General features: G+C 53.8%; 2 protein-coding genes across 4 annotated transcripts; one reads left to right on the top strand and one right to left on the bottom strand.

The window, feature by feature from the left end:
- Window positions 1-407: 407 nt before the first annotated feature.
- On the top strand, window positions 408-5,944 carry IL24 (interleukin 24). Of its 3 annotated transcripts, none has more exons than XM_075996899.1 (6): window positions 408-582; window positions 2,080-2,261; window positions 3,016-3,078; window positions 3,912-4,070; window positions 4,509-4,583; window positions 5,480-5,944. In XM_075996899.1, exons 2-6 carry the CDS (start codon window positions 2,103-2,105, stop codon window positions 5,561-5,563), a joined length of 540 nt encoding a protein of 179 aa, XP_075853014.1. In that variant the 5' UTR covers window positions 408-582; window positions 2,080-2,102; the 3' UTR covers window positions 5,564-5,944. The 3 variants fall into 3 exon arrangements, with proteins under 3 accessions (XP_075853014.1, XP_075853015.1, XP_012616056.2); XM_075996900.1 differs by having other exon boundaries at window positions 2,077-2,261; window positions 4,512-4,583; XM_012760602.3 differs by having other exon boundaries at window positions 2,077-2,261.
- FCMR (Fc mu receptor) lies at window positions 5,788-18,244 on the bottom strand. Its single transcript, XM_075997001.1, has 10 exons — window positions 18,239-18,244; window positions 16,927-17,104; window positions 16,164-16,235; window positions 15,162-15,497; window positions 14,299-14,433; window positions 13,101-13,323; window positions 11,210-11,340; window positions 10,679-10,837; window positions 10,508-10,575; window positions 5,788-7,652 (listed from the first exon to the last, which is right to left on the bottom strand). Exons 1-10 carry the CDS (start codon window positions 18,242-18,244, stop codon window positions 7,371-7,373), a joined length of 1,590 nt encoding a protein of 529 aa, XP_075853116.1. The 3' UTR covers window positions 5,788-7,370.
- Between the last annotated feature and the right edge of the window lie 2,371 nt (window positions 18,245-20,615).

The following is a 20,615-nucleotide window of genomic DNA, read 5'->3' as shown; positions in this document are numbered from 1 at the left end:
AACGCTGTATTTACGTGTGCACAGTCGACAAAGCACTTCCGTGTTATTTTTTTTTTATTTATTTTTTATTTTTTTGCATTTGTTCCCTACACCTGCCCTCTGGGGGATGTGCAACAAATTTAAAAATTTTTATTTTAATAGATGTAAGGCACCGTGGCTCAGGGAAGCTAGGGGACCCGCCCCTGGCTACAGAGCCAGCGGCAGAGTCTGAACTCCGGCCCAGGTATCCTCTCACCTCAGGGGCTGCTGTCCCCTTTGCCCTGTCGCCTTAAACCGAAGGGTGACTAGGCAGTGAAGTAACTCTCTAGGAAAGCATGACCAACTCCGCTGTCTCCACCTCCCTCTTCTTCCTCCGCCCCTCCCCCCAGCCCCCATATATATTCTTACAAATCCCCAGGAAGCCTTGCTTGCCTACACACCTTTGCTTTTGAAACGACTTCCGCGGCTGGGACAGGAACTTGCCAGCCGCAGTTACACCCCTGATGGGGGAATGGTGAGAGTGCTGCCCAACCTTCCCCTTCTCGGAAAAGAACCAGCCACCTGCAGACAGCCGGCCCTCGAGTATCACTTACAAGACCTGAGGTGAGCGGTGGGGGAGTCTTTTTTTTTTTTTAATTAATTAATTAATTAATTTTTAGAGATGGGTCTCACTATATTGCACGGGCTGGGATTTGAACTCCTGGGCTTGAGCGATCCTCCTGCCTCAGCCTCCGGAGTAGCTGGGACTACAGGTGCCACCGCACCGGGCCATAGGGGATGCTTACACACTCTGCTTTGACGCAGCAGCCTTATTTAGGAATGGGGGTTGAGGGTGGTGGTGGAAGTCGCTTTTTTGAGTGTTTCTGTAAAGACAAAGCATGGCTGGGGGTGAGGAGGTGCTTTCTCCAATTTCACATCAGGAAGGACTGAGGCTGGATTGGAGGGAGGCCAGGAGGGCTAGGGGACCCAGAGATAAAATTTCGAGAGAGGCCGTAAAGCCTATGGCGTTCGGAAGAACAGAAGGAAGAGACTTGGAGGGAGACACTGAACCACAGACCCGCGTGATGAAGGATAGTGGGTGCCAGCCTGGGCCACTAGCCAGTCCCTAGCCCTGGTGTCGGCAGCCACCCCAAAGGCAGGTCTGTGGTCCTCCCGCCCAATCTGGGGGTGGGAGACACTGTCTTCAGGTGGGAGACTGTGCCTGGAGTAAGAAAGGTTCTTAAATGGCTGTGGAAGTAAGCGAGGAAGAAAGGGAGGACGCCAGATGAGAAGGAAAGAGCGAGCAAGGAAGAAGGGAGGCAGGCAAAGAAGGCACTGGAAAGGAATTCTCTGCACACGGTCATCATAAACAGACAGCGATGCTCAGTCCCCCAGCGTGGAGGCTCCTCACGCATCCTCCCAGCGGACATTCCAGAGGAAGGTTTGAACCGTGACTCATCCGGAGTCTTCTTCGGTTATTTAAAAAGTGAATTCTTACAGTGGCGCGTGAGTCAGTCGGTGGAGGTGGTGGCAGAGTGAGTGTGTGGACCGACCCTGGCCTGCCCTCCACGCCCCTCCCCGGGGACCGGGATGAGCCCCTGGGCTCCCTTGGGATGAGGAGTCAGGGACAGCCACCTCCCGAGAGGGACAGAAAGACCTGCCTGAGTGTGCCTGGTGACCTGGGACACAGCACACGCCTAGCTAAGCTCTCCGTCCTCCCGAGTTTGGGGCTCCCCAGACACGTGCTACGGCACATTAGGACCCCCCATTTCTTCACTCTTCCCGGTCACAGTCTGAGTAGCACGTTGAGGGTCGAGAGAACCATAGGGGACAGGGGAGGAGGCACGGGGCCTGCGGGTGTGGATGGGCCGGGCAGGGGAGGGTGGGCAGAGAGGCGGCAAGACCAGTGGGCATGAGATCGAGGGGCAGAAAGCCCCGTGCCCCACCCCAGTGCACCCCAGCAGGGCCATAGGTTTGCAATACTCCAGCCTGGGGACCTCCCCCCGCCCCCCAGTCTCAGTTTCCCACGTGTGTGCCCCGAGGTTGGCCCGGCAGACCCAAGGAGAGCTATCCTGGAGTCAGGGGGCTGGTGCTCAGGGGCCGCCTGCTTTGTCTCAGCAGACCCACGGTCCTCCTCGCCCACGATGGGCTCCGCTGCCCTCCCTTGCCTGAGCCTGCTGCTGCTGCTCTGGACCCAGCCGCCGCGGGCCCGGGGCCAAGAGTTCCGCTTTGGGTCCTGCCGCGCCAAGGGGGTGGATCTGCAGGAACTGTGGGAGGCCTTCTGGGCCGTGAAGGACGCAGTGGTAAATATGACAACACGTGCGCTGGCCCCGGCCCCGGGGCTGTCGTGGAGGAGGGATGGCATTTTGTGACGACAGAGCCCTCTGCAGCTGGCTAATCAGCTTCCTGTACAATAACCCGGCGAGGTCAGAAGGCGCCACAAGTCCCGCTTCAAAAACAGGAGGAAACTGAGGCTCAGAAAGATGTGGTCAGCCTCTAGGAAGATAAACAGAGCCCAGGGGAAATGCAGAAGAGAGCTTGATTCAGCCAGGCTTCATCCTGGATGGACTCTTCAGCTCTAAATCCAAGTGCTAGAAATGAGTGGCTGGGCTGCAGAGAGCGCCAGGGGCCAGAGGCAGATCTGGGGGGCAGCCCATCTCCCCAGTACCCACCGCCTCACCATGAGGAACATGGAGGTGAAATCCTGCCCTAGGGGTTCCTAACCCAAACCAGATAGGCCTATTTCCTCCCGTCTCAAATGACCCAGGGAGTCAAGCAGCTCTCTCATGCGGTGGGTGTCCAGGCTCTAAGAACTCCTGGGATTCCACTGGCCCCCGGGAAGTCAAGCTGGGCGGTTTTCCATGGCTGAAGCCTTGCGACCCTTCCCCAGGGGCCAGCTCAGCACGGCCCCTCCCGGGTCCTCCTTTGGTCCCTCTGGCTTCTGAGATCTCCCGGGCTGGATAGCTTTAGGGGTCTAGGGAAGCAGCGCATATTGGCAGGGTTGGTTTCTATGCTGCGCCCCTAACCTGGAGACACCTTCTCTGTCTGTGCCCAAAGCAAGCTCAGGATAACATCACGAGTGCCCGGCTGCTGCGGCGGGAGGTTCTGCAGGACGTCTCGGTAATCGGGCCTTGGGGCAGGACGGTGCCTGCCTCTGCGGGGCTGGTCTGCTGCGGGTGGGGGTGGGGCTGCATCAGGGGAGGCCGGTGGGAGCCCTGCACTGACCGCACACGGGAGGGGGCCAGGCAGGGAGGTCAGTGTCTGTCTGGGGCTATCGCTATGCGTCTTGCGTGTGCATGCGTGGGGAGTGGGTGCGGATTGAGGCTTGCGAACCCCTTTCTTGTGTAGGCCCAATGGGCATCTGTTCATGTTCACCTCCCCTTCCCTCTCCATCCTTTTCTCTCACCCTTGCATCTCCCCATCCCCCACTTTGTCGGGGAGTGGGCACAGCCAGCTGAGCCCTGAAAGGTGCCGAGCTTCAGGAGCCCGAGGGGAAGAGAGTGCAATGGCTGTGTTCAAAGACGTTCTTTCCTCCTCGTTTCTTCTCCTCCCATTTTCCGGCCAACTCTCAACCACCAAGTCCAAGTTCAAGTGCTTTTCAGGGTCCGTCACCTCCCCCATAGCTATTAGAGAAGCCACGTGGTATAGAAAAGAGAGAATATTAACCAGGTGGGCACCCAGGCGTCCTGGGCGCTAGGCCTGTGCCTGCCACTGACCCACTCTGTGTGACCTTGGGCAGGTCCCTTTTCTCTCTGTGGGTCTGGGTTCCTCCTGTAAAACACAGGTGCTGCTAGAGCAGCCCCGGGAGTCTCCTTCAGATCTAAGGTTCATTCATCTCCTGGAAGACCCCTGCCTCTACCGTGCTTATCTTGCCTTGGGTGGCATGTGGCTGTTCCTCCAGGGTGCTGGGGGTGCAGAGGCCTTGGCCCCAGAGTGACCCAGCCCCTCCCCAGGATGCTGAGAGCTGTCACCTCATCCAAGCCCTACTGAAGTTCTACCTGAATACTGTTTTCAAACACTACTACAAGAGAACAGTGGAATTCAGGACGCTGAAGTCCTTCTCTACTCTGGCCAACAACTTTATCGCCATCAAGTCGCAACTGCGGCCCAGTGTGAGTAGAACAAAGCTGGGACCAGGAGCCATGGGCGATGGTGTGTTCTGAGACTGCGCCCCTCCGTTTATGCGGTCCTGGCTTAATTCCGCAACAGGGAGTCTCGGGTGTCGTGGGAAAGAGGCTGGGCCTGCTTCTATTCGTCGTCAGCTACGTGGCCCTTGGCAAGGTCCTGAACCTCTCTGGACTTCAGTTTTGTTTTCTGGGAAGTGGGGATGGTCACGGTCACTCCTGCCCAGCGGCGGGACTGCTGTGAGAATCAAAGGAGGCAGCCCCTGCCACAGCAGGGCGGGGGCTTGGCACTGGCTGCCCCAAGGAACTGGGGCAGTTCCTCTCCGGACTTCGGAGCCCCTCTGGCATCTCCGGGAAGGGTGAGGGGAAGGCTTGCCTCTGCTCTTCCCTAACACTTGGCGCAACTTTCCCGCCCCTGTCATCCAGCAGGAAAATGAGATGTTTCCCGTCACTGAGAGGGCACATGGGCGCTTCCTGCTGTTCCAGAGAGCATTCAGACGGGTAAGGCCAGGAGCCGAGAGCTCGCCCATCTAGCCCGAGCTGTCACATGGGGGCGCCTCGGAAACCTCATGCAGAATCGAATGCAGGGGACCCCACTAGCCTTGCCCCAAAGCCACCTGATTTGGCAGGAACACAGGCATATTTGCACCAATGGCCATATGCTTTGTACAAGCATCGCGGGCTAAGTGGTCGTGTTTCCTGCCAGCTTGCAAGTTAAAGTGCTATTATATTTCCCCCCAAGACGATTCACTATCGAAGACTCTCCCTGTGAGAGTGTTTTATGGGTACCTGGGCTGAGGAGCGGAAGTCAGAAGTGAGGGAGAAAGAAGGCAGACGCTCCACCCCCATACCATACCCATCTGCGGTATTTGCCATGATGTGCAAATGGTCTGGTTTGTGGAAAAAAAAAATTATGGGAAATTATGTCGCCTTTTCCCAAAGTAAGACAACAAAGAAAACCCAAATTTCATTCCCAGGACTCCTCCAAAAACATATGATTTTTGATCGCTTTTTTGAAGCAACAGATACATCGGCCTGTAAATAAATGGTGAAGACAGTAGCATCCGACAGGAAGGGGGCACCTGGGCTTATTTCCTCGTGGGCACGGGGGACGCAGGTGGTGGGCCACATGCGCCCCATGCCAGAGGCTGTGGCTCTGTTGTTAGGGCCACCGTATGCTGTCCCCATGCTCGTTGCCCTCTGCTACTCACTGGCCCATTGGTCCTCACCCCTGAAGCAGATAAGCATGTATAGATGGGGGACAGGTGATGGAGAGGCCAGTTCATTAAGGTCATCCCAAAGGCGACCCAGCCCATGATCTCGAGCCAGACTTGTTTTTTAGGGAACACTGTTCTCATAGTGAACATGTGTGGCCGCCAATTCTCCTTTCCTTTTAGCTGGACAGAGAGGCAGCTGTGACCAAAGCCTTTGGGGAAGTGGACATTCTCCTGACCTGGATGGAGAGATTCTACCGGCTCTGACGCCCGGACCCGCATCCTCTCCTCACCTGTTCCCTGTGTCATTTCAAATGGGCGTCCCTTCCCCGCTGCCCTCTGGGCACTCCACCCCCTTGGAACAGGCTTGTTATCAAAGACGTTGTTCTTCAAGCAGCCCCAGCGACAGTCCTGGAAGGCCCCTTTGGATGCTGTGAATGGTTTACAAGGTGGATTCCCGTATTTATTGCAACTCTATTTAATCATTGTCAGTGTTTGAAGTTATATTTATTTGTGAGACTGTAAGTTCCAAGAAGGCAGCAGAACACAGAGCCCCATGCTTCTATTTTAGCCCCCTGATCCTTGCCACAGTAGGGGGCAGTGGACGGGCACTCAGCAAATACTTAATAAACTGGGTTTTTTGCTCATCTTTGGATTGTGGAGGAATGATGGGGGATGCTGGGATGATGTAACATTGAATGTTAGGACATGGAAACCACACTGTCTTGTGACATCGGCAGGGATAGCACTGGGGTGGGGATGAGGGGCAGCAATTTGAAAAGTAAACGATGAAAGACAAAGTATAGGTTAAATGGCCCAGCAGGAAGCGGATTCCCACTAAACCTTTCGTTTCCTGCCCACGCTCACCAGCCCACCCACCGTCCCTTTCCCTTGGGTGCCCTCCTTTTCTCATTCTAGTCATTCTCCCCTTGTCGGCCACTGGAGAGGGAGCCAGTGTCAAGCTGGCATGGCTGATGGGGTCACTGTACCTGGACGCACTGTCCAATGTGTGACGGTGTTTCCCGCTAATAAAAGGCAACACAACTCAAGTCTGGCAGCCTTTCCTTTCTACTTCCGGGCAAATGCCCAGGGAGACTGTGTTGTCTGTCTGGCAAAGGCCTCCTTCCCAGTGGCAAGACTGGGCATTCTCCAGCCTCAGGCTCTGGCTGAACTTTGTAGCTGACATCAATCTAAAGCTATAATGGCCGACTAGGACCTTGCTCCAAAATCTTAAGCGAAAGCGTCTATGTAGGAAGTGAGATATTCTTCTTCTAGGGCATCGGTGCTATGGCAGAGCCCTGGCCCTCCAAAAAACCCGGATTGCACCCCTTCCCCACCTTGCTATATGTTGTCTGCAACTGGCAAAAAGATAAGGCATGCTTCTGAAAGCAGAGAGATGTAATGGTTTGGGATGGTTAAAAATAAACCAAAATTGAGTTAAGTGCAAAAATGTCAATGCCAGGCTGTGGAAGACGGATAAGGGGATGACCAAGATGATTCCTAAAAGAGGGGAGATGCCAAGGTCAGGGTACTTATGTGCATCAAGGGAGGGGGACAGAGTAAAGAGGGTTTATGGATGTATATGTATATCTCACTAACACTAACAAGCCTGGTTCTGAAAATTTACAATGCGTCATTACATCAGAATAGATTGCCCTTACCATAGAAACTTGGCAGAAGCTCACTAGCAAGTGCCAACTTTTGGATCAGGGCAAAGATGTTCCCAGGAGTGTTTTCATACCAGACCCCTGCCTGGCTCGTGGGGCTGGCCCACGTCCTCATGATGCAGACCGAGAGCCTTGTAGTTGTGCAAGGCCTGGGAAGGGTCCCCGAAGCCACAGCTATGCCTGTGCTCCAGCCTGTCGCCATGTGATCTAGAGCCAGGGCTGCAAAGACCCTGTGATGAAAGACATTGAGGAAACACTCTGCGAATCCCACAGCCTGTCAGATGGCTTGGAAAGGGAGCCAGTGGCCCTGGGACAAATGCTCTGCATGCCGAGAACCCCCACCCCACCTCCCGACAACCAGAGGGGGCTGCAGACGTGTGTAAGAGGAGCTGGAGGCACAGCCATGCTCAGGGCACAGAGACATGGGGGTGAGAGTTGAGATGGGGCACGGGATGTGATGAGGGCTCTGAGGACAAATGCAGCGGGTATCGGAAATCGGCAGAGAGACAAGAGTCATTGGCGTCACCGTCCGGGCTTGGGGGGCCATCCGGGGAGGTGAGTAAGGCAGGAATATTGATATAGTCATCTGAATCACTGTCCTCCGTCTTGGCATCAGGCCGGTGGTAGAAACTCACATATTCACAGCTGGTCTTCAAAGACGAGGCGTGGAGCCAGGGAGCTTCAGAGTCCTGGGAAAAACCAAAGAAGCGTCACTGGATCTGGGCTGGGTGATTTGTATCTCTCCTGGTGGATTTCCACAGTGGGCAATGGGGGGGGGGCATGGGCGTGGTGGCTGAGCTCCAGAAGATACAGAGGTGGCTGAGCTCCACCAAGCGGGCCAGCCCTGAGGGTGTTCAGCGTGGTGTCTCACCCTAGATAACTGGAAAATACTTCGATCTAACGTGGGCAGGAAATAGCTTAACTGGGGCTCAGACTACAACCATGCGTCTAAGCACAGGTCTGAAGGAGACCCAGCTGCCAGAGGAATATCCCCTCGGGGATAAGATGATGTGACTTATGGGATAAATATGCATCTTCTTAGGGAGTTATTCCAAAGCAGGGTGAGTCACCCTCTGCACCTCTGTAAGGGCTCAGAGAGGCCATGATGAGGCAGTGCATTCCAGGAAGGGGCTGGGTGGTGAAAGGGAGGAGGATGGCAGAGCACGTGGACACAGTGGCGTTCCTCTTCCCCAGACAGAAACTTCAGGGTCCTCCACCTTCAGGATGGTCAGTTCTCAGACGACAGGGCTGTGCCAATGACCCCAACATGGCTCAATGACTGTAACAACGTCCACTGAAGGCCACGGTGGGCCCCATCATGTATTTAAACACAAGCTCTGAGAACCGGGAGTCCGGCACCCTGAACGTCGTAGGCACTCAGTACGTACCCATTGAAAGGAGCTTTTACATTTTGTATTTTACCAAAGAGGGAGGCAGCAGCGGCTTGCTTAAAAAAAAATGTATCTTTCCATCAGCCAGGGAAATAAGAAGCCACAGAATAGAAAGGAAAAAGAAGAGAAAGTTGAAAAAAGAAGTAACAGTGAGAGTAAAGAAAACCGGAAAATATAGTCAGATGGAGCTGGTGAAAATGTCAGAGAGGATGGGGCTTAGTTAAGTAATGAATGAGAGAAGCTAACAAGCACGAGTGGGTACCACTCTACGTGATGATGTTGGACCACACGGTCAAGGAAGACCTGGATCCCGGAACAGCTCGAGCTGTCAGACTGAAGCAAACACACAGCACATAACAAGAGGGAGAAATGGCACACGAAGGTGGAGGAGAGACAGAGAAAAGAGAGATGATCAAGATGGAGTTTCCAGGGTGACAGGTGAGGGTCGTAATATCCGAGCTTCCTTTACAGGCCGAGGATGGGGAAGAGGATGAGGCAGAGGAAATCCTTGATGTATGATGTGATTTTTTTGTTTTGTTTTGTTAAATTACATGAATGTTGAACAAAAACGAGCAGGCCCTCTGTTGGCTTTTCACACTGTCCTCTACCATGTTTTAACTAATTTTTTTTTTGTCTGATAATAAAGATGGTTTTAGATTTGTTAAAACAAACAGAAATCTATCTTTCACTGTCAGTTGCAGTTCGTCATTTGAGATTAATGTATTTGGCTTAAAAAATGAAAATACTCCCTGTGAAGGCTAAAATAATCGGCCATTAAGTGTATGTACCATGTTGTACATTTGTTCCATCAAGTTGTTTTTTTTTTGCCTCTAACAGTGGGAATGAGAGTTTCAGGGAGGGAGGCAGGGTTCAGGCCCTGGTGAGGGTCTGTGGTCACAGGTGTGGTCACAGAGCATCCCAGAGAAAAGGGTGGTGGGAGGGAAAAGTAGACAGGCACCATGCCCAAGCTGGGGTGAACCTTCTCTAGCAGGGCTGGGGAAGGGCAGGCTCCACAGAACTGCTACTTGTTGCTGGGTGTCACTCTCCCCTCTTTAGCAAGGCAAATGATTGCCCAGACAGGGACTACATTTCCCAGCATCCCCTGAAGGGAGGTGTCGCTAGACGGCTAAGTTACCCGGTGGGATGCGAGTGGAAGTGATGCGTGGAAGTTCAAGGTCAGGACTTAAAGAAGCAGCTTTCTCTTTCTCTCTCCTGCTGGTGACTGAGTATTGACCATGGACCAGGCCAGACTCCAGGGGATGGTGGAGCAACAAGGCAGAAGGAATTTGGGTCCCTGGGTGACCACGTGGCTCAGGCCACCTCTTCCTGTCCCTCTGCGTCTGAGCGCCTATTTATTTGGGAGGAAAATGGGCTTCCATCGCGACAGCCCTGTCTTTTAGGGTCTGTCGCATTAGCTTAGTCCACACTCGAATTAAAACAGGGGTTTTGCCACACTTTCTGGTTCTTTAGGTAATCGTGTTTTAGCCACTGCGGGCTACTGTAGAGAACAGAACGCTTTCTCTTCTTAACTCAGGAAAACGAAGATGAACGGATAAGGGCTTTTCCCCCCATCCATCAATGGCTGTTGATAGAAACACGCCTTCCCTATGTCCATCATAGATTTCAAGACGAATCTCCCTCCCCCAAGGTGTCGAATCCCGTCTGTATCTCTGCCACATCATCCTCTCGCCCAGGCCTACCTGCCTCCTGAGATGGGCAAACTACCTCCTCTCATCCTAGACAGTTTACTAGAAAGTTCTCCCTCGTATGTGTGCAGGTGGAAACTGTCCCGGCAGCTTCCATCCCCTCAGGACCTCCTAGAAATCCGCTCTCTCCCACGGGAAGCCCTTCCCGCAATTGCAGAGTCGCCGTCCAGCGCGCTCCGCTAAGCTGCCGGCATCCAGCACCCGTTTGCCCCAGGACAACTGCTCGGCTACAAGCCACGCAGCCACGTCTCCCCGGGTTCCTGCTAGTCGGTCTCCGACGAGGGAGGGAACTGACACAACTTGTCGCCGGGCTCCCAGCCCAGGAGCGGCGGAGGAAGAGCCTGGAGCGGCCTGGAGCGCCCGGTGCACGCCCAGCGCGGGGCCGCCCCGTCGGGCGGCGGCTGTCAATCAGGGGCAGGCAGGGGCGAGGGGGGGAGGGGAGCTTACCTGCGGCGGCGCGGGGGGCGCGGGGGGCGCGGAGGTGCCGGGGCCTGGGACCGGGGCGTCCCCGTCGCCTAAGGGAACAGGAGCGCGGAGGTGAGGGCGTGGCCGAGGCCCGGGACCCCCGCACCCGGGCCCACCCCGCCCACCCCGCGTTCCCGGGGCCTGGGCGCTCACCCTCCGCGTCCGCGGGCCGAGCGCGCCGCGGGCAGGCGCTGTAGACGTTGTTTTGGGAGCGCGGCCGCCGCGCCGTGCCGGGCCGCTGCGCCAGGGGCCGCTGCGACGCCTCCAGGGCGCGCATCCTCAGGGCCAGGCGGCGCACTCGCCTGGAAAGGGCTTCGCGGCAAAGCCGCGGGGACAGAGGGGGAGAGGAACATGGCATCAGAGGCCCGTGGCGCCCCGGTCCCCCTCCCCGAACTAAAGGCTGCTCCCCTTCTTCAGGCTCGCCAGTGTCCCGTGTGGCGATGCTGCGTAAAAGCGTGCAGAATGTGCGAGGCACGGCCTTGCCTTCCAGCAAAGACCAGAGGGCCCTGGCCGGTCTTCTCCTCTCCCCATTTGCAGACCACCGACCCCCATCCACTTCCGCACACCCCAGGCTGCTCATCAGAACGCCCCTGGCTTTCCCCTGAAGCCCCAGCGGGGGTCTGAATGCTCTGGGCTCTTCGGGCAGCTCAGCTCTCATACCAAGGCCCGAGCCCAGGCGCTCACCTTTCCTCCTTTGAACGGCCCTTTTCACCAACAGCCCCAGAAGGACCAGCAGGAAAAGGCCCAGGGTGGTCGGGATGAGGATGTGAAACCCCGGGCCTTCCGTCCCGCCCGCTGAGCCACGGTTGGGTGCTCTGGGGAGAGAAGGAGAGGGAGAGAGGGGGGAAGAGAAGGTTAGCCAGGGAGGGAGGTTAAGGACGCACCAGCGTTGTTTGGAGGTGACTCACAGGCTTGTCCCTTTGTTAACAGAATTTGCCCCATTCCCTCCCTCAAAAAACGTGCCTATGGAATCAGGAAACTTGGGTTCAAATTCAGGTTCTGTCTTTTACTGGCCTGTGTGATCCTGAACAAGTCTCCTAACTTCTTTGGGCCTTATTTCCCCACAAATGGATAGTAAAACCTATTTCACAGAACTGTTATGAGGCTGACACAAAATAGCAGATATAAAGGATTAATGCACCCGGCCCATAGCAGGGTTCAATAAATACCGGGTCCCCCCAAAATGTTTGGTTTCTTCACAAGATTATCGCCAACATCGAACGAGCTAATTCCTTTCTCATCGTGCTGCCTCTGCCTAGAAGGTCTCCCTTCCATTGCATTTTCTCTGCATATTGAAATCTTACTTTGCTCAAAGTAAGGGACAATGCATACGTCCACTTTTCTTCCCCAACCACGGTAAACCAGAATCAATTTTTTCGTGCTCTATGTTCCCAGTTCTTCTGCTCGTGCCCTTACAAACCTCATCACAGTCAGACGTATGTTAGTAAGCCCAGGATATTGCATATTTTCATTTTTTCACATCTTCAGGAAATAGCACAGTGCTGGGAATATAGTGGAGACTTAGGAAATGTTTGTTGAAATTTTCCTGATACCTTCTCCACTGTTAGGTTGGTGTGATTTTCTGAACTAGGAATCAGGAGTCCTGGTTCTGTTTGAAACCACTAGCTCTCAGGACTTCAGTTTCCGCACTTACAGAACCCAAATGATGTTGGAGGTCCCTTTCCCCAATACATGTTTGTCTTTGCTTACACACCAATAATTCCTGCTATTTTATTTGGAGCCTGCTATGATGCTGCCCCCTAGTGGTTTATTTCAGTACTTCCTGAATTGCACTCCAGCCTTGGGACCAGCGCTGTCCAATAGAAATATGTGAGTCAGGTATGTAATTTTAAATTTCCTGGTAGCCACATTAAAAAAGTGAAAGGAAACAGGTGAAAGATAATTTTAATATTTAAGAGTTTAAGAGTTAATTTTGGCCGGGCGTGGTGGCTCATGCCTGTAATCCTAGCACTCTGGGAGGCCAAGGTGGGAGGATTGCTCAAGGTCAGGAGTTCGAGACCAGCCTGATCAAGAGTGAGACCCCATCTCTACTAAAAATAGAAAGAAATTAATTGGCCAATTAAAAATATACAGAAAACATTAGCCGGGCATGGTGGCGCATGCCTGTAGTCCCAGCTACTTGGAAGGCTGAGGCAGATGGATTCGTTGAGCCCAGGAGTTTGAGGTTGCTGTGAGCTAGGCTGATGCCACGGCACTCTAGCCTGGGCAATAGAGTGAGACTCTGTCTCTCTCTCAAAAAAAAGAGTTAATTTTACTTTTATCCTCACTTAATTCTTCCCTATAAAAAGAGATTCGAATGAATCTGAGTGAGTGAAAGACTCGGGTCTCACTTCTTTCTGCAGGGTCAGTGCTTGGGCGTGGACGAGTGCCTTCTTGCTAATGAGACTAATGAGTCAATGTGCTACACTCATAGGTCGTGTGTTTTGCAGAGGCCTTTTAGAGACAACGCTAAAGAGGCTCTCTAATGGTGGTCTCTAGGGGAAGATGTCAGTGGATCTCCCAATTGCAGCCTGCTTTGCCTGGGGTCTGGCCCACCCTGCGTGTGGACTCTTACCTCTGCCTGTGCAGCCTGGTGTGGTGGCCGTAGCCGGCCGTCCGCGGCCCGAGCAGCCTCTCCCGGGCTGAGATCTTCGAGGCTGCGGTGGATGGCGGGAGGGTTGGGGGCTTGGTAGCCGCTACTGAAGATGCTCTGGAAACTCGAGGGTGGCGGATGGTTAGGGTGGTGGGGGAGGGGCGGTGGGCTGGAGGGGCCTCCGTCCTTTGAGCCTGCGTGGTAACTAGAGGAAATAACAGGAGAAAGTGAACTTCCATGTATAAGCTCTAGTCTCCAGCAGGATTGAGTCACCGCCTCTTTCCCCAGTACACCCTTCCCTTTTATGCAGACTACCTCTGTTCTTGCAGTCTTCATGGCCTGAAACACCTAGTCAATTCCAGGCATATTTGCTTCCAATACCATTTCTTCCAGGAAGCCTTCCCTGACTTCCCAGGCAGAGGAGCTTGCCCTCCTCTGAGCAGGGGTTGGGGGAACCTTGTTTGTAGTTCTCTTCCCACTCTGCCTTGTGCTGTATGTACGTGCTTATCTATTCTCTCCCTTCCTACACCTGTCAGCCACGACCCTGGCTATAGGATCTGCTAGGTACACCATCCTTATTGGCCCCCAGCAGAGCCCCCTAGCATAATGATGTTCAATCAATGTGTCTACTTCGCAGGGCATATGGGAGGATGTGATGGAAATATTGCCTATCAAAATGTATTTAGAGCTGGAAAATGATATCTAAATGTAAAGGTATGTTAGAAGCAAGACTTGTCAGTAAAAAAAAAAATAAATAAATAAAAAATAAAAAAAAATAAATGTAAAGGTATGGTTAATATGATCGTCGTCAATCTTTCAGTTGCAAAATAGAGTTGTTAAGATCACTAGGCACCAGCAGGTACGAGACAGCCCTAGAGAGAGCAGGAGGCATGATGACCTCCCGCTGGGAAACGTCTGCCCAGTGTTGGTTTCCACATTCATTCATAAAAGAGCAAGATTTTGTGAATGGAGCACAAACTTCATTGCTTATGGCGCCACCTGGTGGTGATATGTATGTTCTGCGACCAGGGAGGTACCCTCTCTGGAAGGCAGGGAAATACACATCTGAGACTCGGCTCAGCTCTGCCAGCCACTGTGTGAACTGAACACGCCCTGTCCTCTATTCTCACCGTGTCACAGCATCTTCCCCGCCTCTCCCGCCCTCGCTGTGTGAACTGACCTTTGGATGTGAATTTGGAAGAACTGGCGTGTGTAGGCGCCTGGAACCAAGGCGGCACGTGCAGATGCAGAAACTTATAAAACCATTTTGGAGGCTCAGGCATTATCGGCTCCTCTTCCCAGAATGGCTCATACTCTACTGGAGGCAAGAGGAATATGTTGGTGGTTTGAGGGGAGACTGAGGCTTGAGGAAGGGACTGTTGGTGTAAGCTGAAGCTCGCTCAGCCGGGGTGGATGGCAGTGAGGGCAGGAGGGCAGGGGCCACCGAGAGGGGCAGAAAAGGAACTGAGCTGGAGGCTTCCCTGAAGGAAACACTCTTCCCCCCAGCCCAGTTGACATTCCCTGGAAAACCATCAGAGGCCGCTGGGATTCCCAGGGATAAGCAGACACTCGCCTGGGTTGAGTGCTGCATTGGTAGGGAGGTCAGCGGAGGAAAGGAGGAAGGCGGGTTCAGGGAAGGAAAGGATCAGACCATAAAGTAACTCACAAATGTGGCTTGCTATATGGGCGTCTTTCCTTTATATTCATCCCTGGTATTTCTCATGGGACAATTACATAGGACGATAATGTCCTTTTACTTCCAGTTTCCTCCCATCTCAGAGCCTCTCCTCGACCTCAAGCCCGGCCCGGAGCAGGGTGGGCACTACAAGGAGAGCACCCATCTTCTTCCTCTCATCCGCTTTGGATAGAAAATTCTGTGGACCATGAAATTAATTGACTATGAGGTTTCAACAAGGTGGATCCCAATTTGGGGGCCAATATGGCAACAGCGTAAGAGTCTGGGGACTGCTACAGTGACACGGCTGAGTGGACACGTTTTTTGGGGGGGAAGGCGCTGAGCCCGCCATCGGCTGAGGCACGTACCGCTGTGGACGTTCAGGGTGACTTTCTGGGTCTTCCCCCGGTCTGTGTTTGTGCCCGCCCCACAGGCGTAGTCTCCGCTGTCACTTTCGGCCAGCTCTGTCACCTCCACGAGGAACAGATTCTTGTCTGGGCACAGCTGCAGAGTGACCCGGCCCATGTATTCCTTCTTGGTGTAGCTGGTGCTGGACACCACGGTAGCACACATGCCGGTTCTACCTGTCTCCCGGCACAGATAGAGCCTCACTTTCGTTTTAGGAAGTGGACACTCGATGACAACGGATCCGCCCAGCACTCCCTCCACGTGGACTTCCGGGAGGATCTTCAGAGCCGCCGATACTGCAGGGAGAGGAAGTTAATGCAATGGAAGCTGCAGCGACAGCCATGTCCCACCCTCTTCTGCTTCCCCCCAGCTTCAGCCCTTTCTGCAACCCTAGCCCAGCCCCAAGAGCCCTAGCCTCAGCCCTACCTTCACTTGTCCCCTCAGCCTCAGCCTCAGCCTCTTCCTTTCCCCAACCCTACTCGCAATCTCGGGCCAGCTCTGCGTCCATCTGCAGTCCCATGCCCAAGCCCTAACCTAACATCAGCCCGTCACCAAACCCAAACCCGTGTGGACCCAGACACCAGCCCCCTGAGATGACAGTCAAAACGACAGCGCCCACTCCAAGGAGAGGTGATAGGTCTCGCGTGACCCCACACAGCACCTGGCCCCCGCGAGCCCTCAGCGTGGTGTGTGTGGGGGGCGCGTGGCACGGTCCTGCTGCGGCAGGCTTTCCTTCCCAAGTTGGCTTTGCTCACTTCTATCCCTCCGGCTGTTCATCTACAGTTCCATTTACTAACTCAGTCTGCAGGTATTCACTGGACGCCTGTCCTGTGATAGTGAGCTAGCGGCATCCCTCCCCGGCGGCGTGCATCACACTGTGGGCGATGCCAGCAGATGGCCACCGCGGCAGTGGATAATCCCGTGACAGGTGTGGCCGGGGCGCCTCGAGCGAGCAGGCACACCCGACCCCGCTGTAGCAGGTGGTGTAGTTGGAGAAAGGCTTTCTGGAGGGGGCGCGATATCGGAGTTGAGAGCTGCGGAGGGGGCTCACAGGCCAGCAGGGAGAGTGACACAGCTCGTCTCGGAGGCAGGGAGCAGAGGAGGGAAGCCTGGCAAGTCAGCGTGCGGGCGCGCGCATGCGCGGATGTGACACACCTCATGCTCCTGGGAAGGACGAGGAGCCGGGAGGGATAAACCATGTGGTTCCCGAGTCGCAGACATCAAAAAGCTCGTGCTTTGGGTGAGAGAAGGGGGTTCTAACAGACCTGAGCCAGCTACAGAAGAGGGTAAGGCCATGTTTGATCAATTGCCAACTAAGTGGGTCACAGTTAGTGTCTGCTTATTTCTGGGAAGAGGGTGCATAGGGCAGAGCGTGTGTGCATTGCCGTGGGGCTGGAGGGCTGGGGTGGAGGAGGAGAGAGTCCTCCAGACAGCAAGAACAGTCCCCAGGAAGGCTGGGACGTGGGAGAGCACATAGCATGTCCATGGGTGGAGAGACGATCGCAAACGTGCTGAGATTTATCCACAGACCACGCATCGAGAATAGCTGCAAGGGGTGCAGTCCCATGAGAGCCGAGGAAAGCTTCAAGAAAGGGGCGGCTTGAGGCTTTGGGATAAGGACGTTGTCGGTGGGGGGAAGAATGCTCGTGATGGTAAAGAGCTAGGAACAACCGTGGGAGCCGGGCGGGCCTAGGGGAGGGCGGAGAGGGGCTGGAGAGGGAGCACTTGCAGGAGCACGTCGAGATCTAAAAGTGGAGCTGGTAACAACGTGGTAGGGGGAGGCCAGGCGGAAACACGGCTCTGACACGGATACCAGCACTCGAAATCCCAGCGCTGCTTTCCGCCTGCCGGACACTGAGTCTGGTGGCAGCCTCACAAGTGGAAGTGGCAATGCAAGGGTGACCTGTTCACAAGTGTCAATCAAAGGCCAAAGACCCAATCATGGGGGTGGATGGGGGAATCACCTTGTGCGTCCAGACAGCCCGCACCCGCGTGGGAAGGTGAGCCCTGAGGGTGGTGGCGCATGGAGGTTTCTGAATGAGACTAACCCCGCCAGGGAAGGGGTGTGAGCGCTGCTTTCCCAAGAGCAAGGTGTTATCGAGAGAGCAAGGGCAAGACAGAGCAGAGATGGGGGCATCGCCTACGCAGACGCCTCCAGTGGCCTCAGTCTACTCAGGGTCGAGCTCTGGGTGGGTGCCTGGCTTGTCAATCCACATCCTCTGCAGAGCATGAGAGACTAAGATGCAATGACCTGGTCCTACCCTTAGGCATGGTGATAATTAAATCTGTCTAGGGTGGGGCCTAGGAGCCTGATTTTAAATGAGCGGTCTAGCTTCCCTTGCATTTCTGCAATCCTGGGCTGTAGAACTGCATTTACAAATGATCTGGCAGAAGAAAGGGAGGAGTGAGAGTAGGTATCTAAAGGAACCAGCCTGTTCAATATTAATATTTTAGAGAGCCTACTAAGTAAGTGACGTTAATGTCTAAATTGGTGACTTGGTTTTTAGGGGTAATGGTAAGGAAGAGGGAGATATGGGGTTTCAAGAGTCACTGTCTATATATAACTGGATGTAAATATATGTTTGGGACATAAAAAATCCTGTGATTTTCATAATGCAGAATAAGGTCAAGGTCCACAGGGCCTTGGCGGCTGGGGTTGCTGTGGAGATAGACTCTGGCTTGCATGTGGTGCTGATTTTCTAGAGGACCTCATCAACTCAGATCAGAGCAGAATCTTGCAAAGAGGAGAGGTGGCCTGAGATTTTTGTTTATCGAAAGGGGTGTGGCATTTTTTTTTTCCAAAAAAGGATGAGGAACATCCCACTCAGCTTCCCATATCCATATACAGCAAGCTGGGCCCGCCCAGGCTGCTGCTCCGGACAATGAATGAAGCGTCCACCTCCTTTCAGAGGCCGATCCCTCCCCGTGTCCTCAGTCTGTCCGTCCTGCTCACCTGTTTGAGAACTTCCCGTCTGCAGTGTTCCCTTTTGTCTCCCTGACCACTGGATGCTCCTCTCTCAGCATTGCCATAGCTTACACGCATGCTCCAGTACTGCCCCTTTTTTAAAGACCCCTCAGTGACCTTTTCCCTCCCCTCCACCTGACACCCCACCTCTCTGTTCTCTTTCTCAGAGTCGTCAAAATCACTAAATCAGACTCACTTCCACAGCTCCTAATTTCTCTTCAATCTGCTCCCATCAGAATTTTGTCTCCAACATTCCATTGGGATTGCTCTGGTCAAGTCCCCAAAGTTGCCCCGTTGCCACCTTCATTGGTCCCTTCTTCTGTCTCCACCCCACTCGCCCTGCCAGCAGCATCTGGCAGGATGGAGCCCTCCCACCTTGGGACACTGCCTGTCCCGGCTCCCCGGGCGCAGGCTCAGCGGGCTGCTGCCGGTCAGAGTCGGTCTTCCTTCTCCTTCTCTCCCACCTTGCGATGTTGGGCTAGCTCAGTGCCTGCGGCTTGGGCCCATTCCTGTCTCTGTCCTCCCTCCCTCTCCCGTCTCACTAGCTAATGTACTCCCGTGGGTTTTAATGCCAATTCTCTATAGATTTCACCAAAATGCGATGTCTAGTCTTATTTTACACACTCTGAGCTCCAGACTTGCCTCTCTGACCTCTCCACTTAAATATCTCAGATAGATTCCAAACTCGCATGCCCAGAAAAAACCCTTTTGATTTCTCTTCCCAAACCTGTGCCTTCACGTACTCTTCAATGGCACCATCATCCACCCACCTGCTGATGCCCAGAACTCAGCCCCATAATAAATTTTAGTGGGGGGTGTGTGCACACGCGTGTGCGTGCTGGGTCATGACGTGAATCGTATGTGTTAGGTGTTATTATGTATGCATGTATTATTATTGTGGATCCAGGTGAAAGGGTTCGGAAGCCCACACTGTGACATGCTTCCCTGCTTTATTATGGAGCCCCACATTGGGTCCCAGGCAGTGTGATCTACAGCTTGGGGACCAGGCCCTCCCCAACATTTGTAGGACCTGGGGCAGGAGTACAAATGAAGGCCCTGACATCATATGTCTAAATATTTTAAAAGTATAAATCAAGCTAATAAACTGTTGAATAAAATATACTTCACTCCCCTATCCTGACAATTGCACACACTCCTTGCATGTCTGCTCTAATACATAGCCACGCAGGGAAAAATGGCTCTAAGTTTCCTGGCCCCGGTCTCTGCTTGTCTCTCTTCTCTTTCCATCCCTGGCCCCTGCCCACACGAGGGGCCTGGTGTGTCCATGGTAGACACCCAGCTGGCAAATACTGTCTCTGGCTCCTTCCCAAATAGCCACCTGTGGCCATGTTTTATAGGCCAGGGGTCAGCCTCGAGAAGACCCAGGATAGAAGCTTGCACCATCGTTGAAAGTGGGCCCAGAGTCCACTGGACAAGGGATTCCAGTTCTAGAAGAGGGGGTGTGGGTGTGGGCCTGGGGTGTGTATATCCCCCTAAGCCTGCAGACTCCCTACCGTATGGGCGAGAGATGGATGGGGGCCAGGGCAGGGCCCCCTGTGGCCCAGCTGGAATGGTGGTGCTTCTCAGCACAGACTGAGGTGGTGCAACTCAGGGACCTTCACTCCTTTGAGTCTTCCACTTCCCACCCAGCCCCTGCTCAGGGCCAAGTGCAGATAACCACCCACTGGGCACGCCTATGTCCTACCTCCTATCACAGTGTCTGACATTTCAGTAACACTCTGCTCCTTTGGGCTTTTAGGACTTTTCAATCTCCAACTCAACAAATGTTTGAATTTCTTCCACACTCAAGACACCACAAAGAGGCCGGGCGCGGTGGCTCACGCCTGTAATCCTAGCTCTCTGGGAGGCCGAGGCGGGCGGATTGCTCGAGGTTGGGAGTTCGAAACCAGCCTGAGCAAGAGCGAGACCCTGTCTCTACTATAAATAGAAAGAAACTAATTGGCCAACTAATACATATAGAAAAAATTAGCCGGGCATGGTGGCACATGCCTGTAGTCCCAGCTACTTGGGAGGCTGAGACAGAAGGATCGCTTGAGCCCAGGAGTGTGAGGTTGCTGTGAGCTGGGCTGACGCCATGACACTCATTCTAGCCTAGGCAACAAAGCGAGACTCTGTCTCAAAAAAAAAAAAAAAAAAAAAAAAAAAGACACCACAAAGAACGCAAATATGAATAAGAAATCATTTTGACCCTCATTGAATAAACCAGGTTAAGATGGACACACATGGAGCCACCCCACCAGGCAGACTGTGATCAGCTATGGGGGCTCGGAGAGGGGGCTCTGGAAAGTCTACAAGAAGGAGGTGAAGTTCGAGATGCACTTTGAAGAACATATAAGAGGTGAAGGTGGGAGGAAGGATGTTCCCAGTAGCAACCAAAGGCACGGTGGCAATAGTGCGTGGCCTGCGTTCACAGAGGAGTCCTGTTTAG

The sequence above is a fragment of the Microcebus murinus genome, chromosome 23, assembly GCF_040939455.1.
Source record: "Microcebus murinus isolate Inina chromosome 23, M.murinus_Inina_mat1.0, whole genome shotgun sequence".
NCBI lineage: Eukaryota > Metazoa > Chordata > Mammalia > Primates > Cheirogaleidae > Microcebus > Microcebus murinus.
Note: the sequence above shows the minus strand (reverse complement) of the source record. Positions and strands in the feature narration are given on the sequence as shown.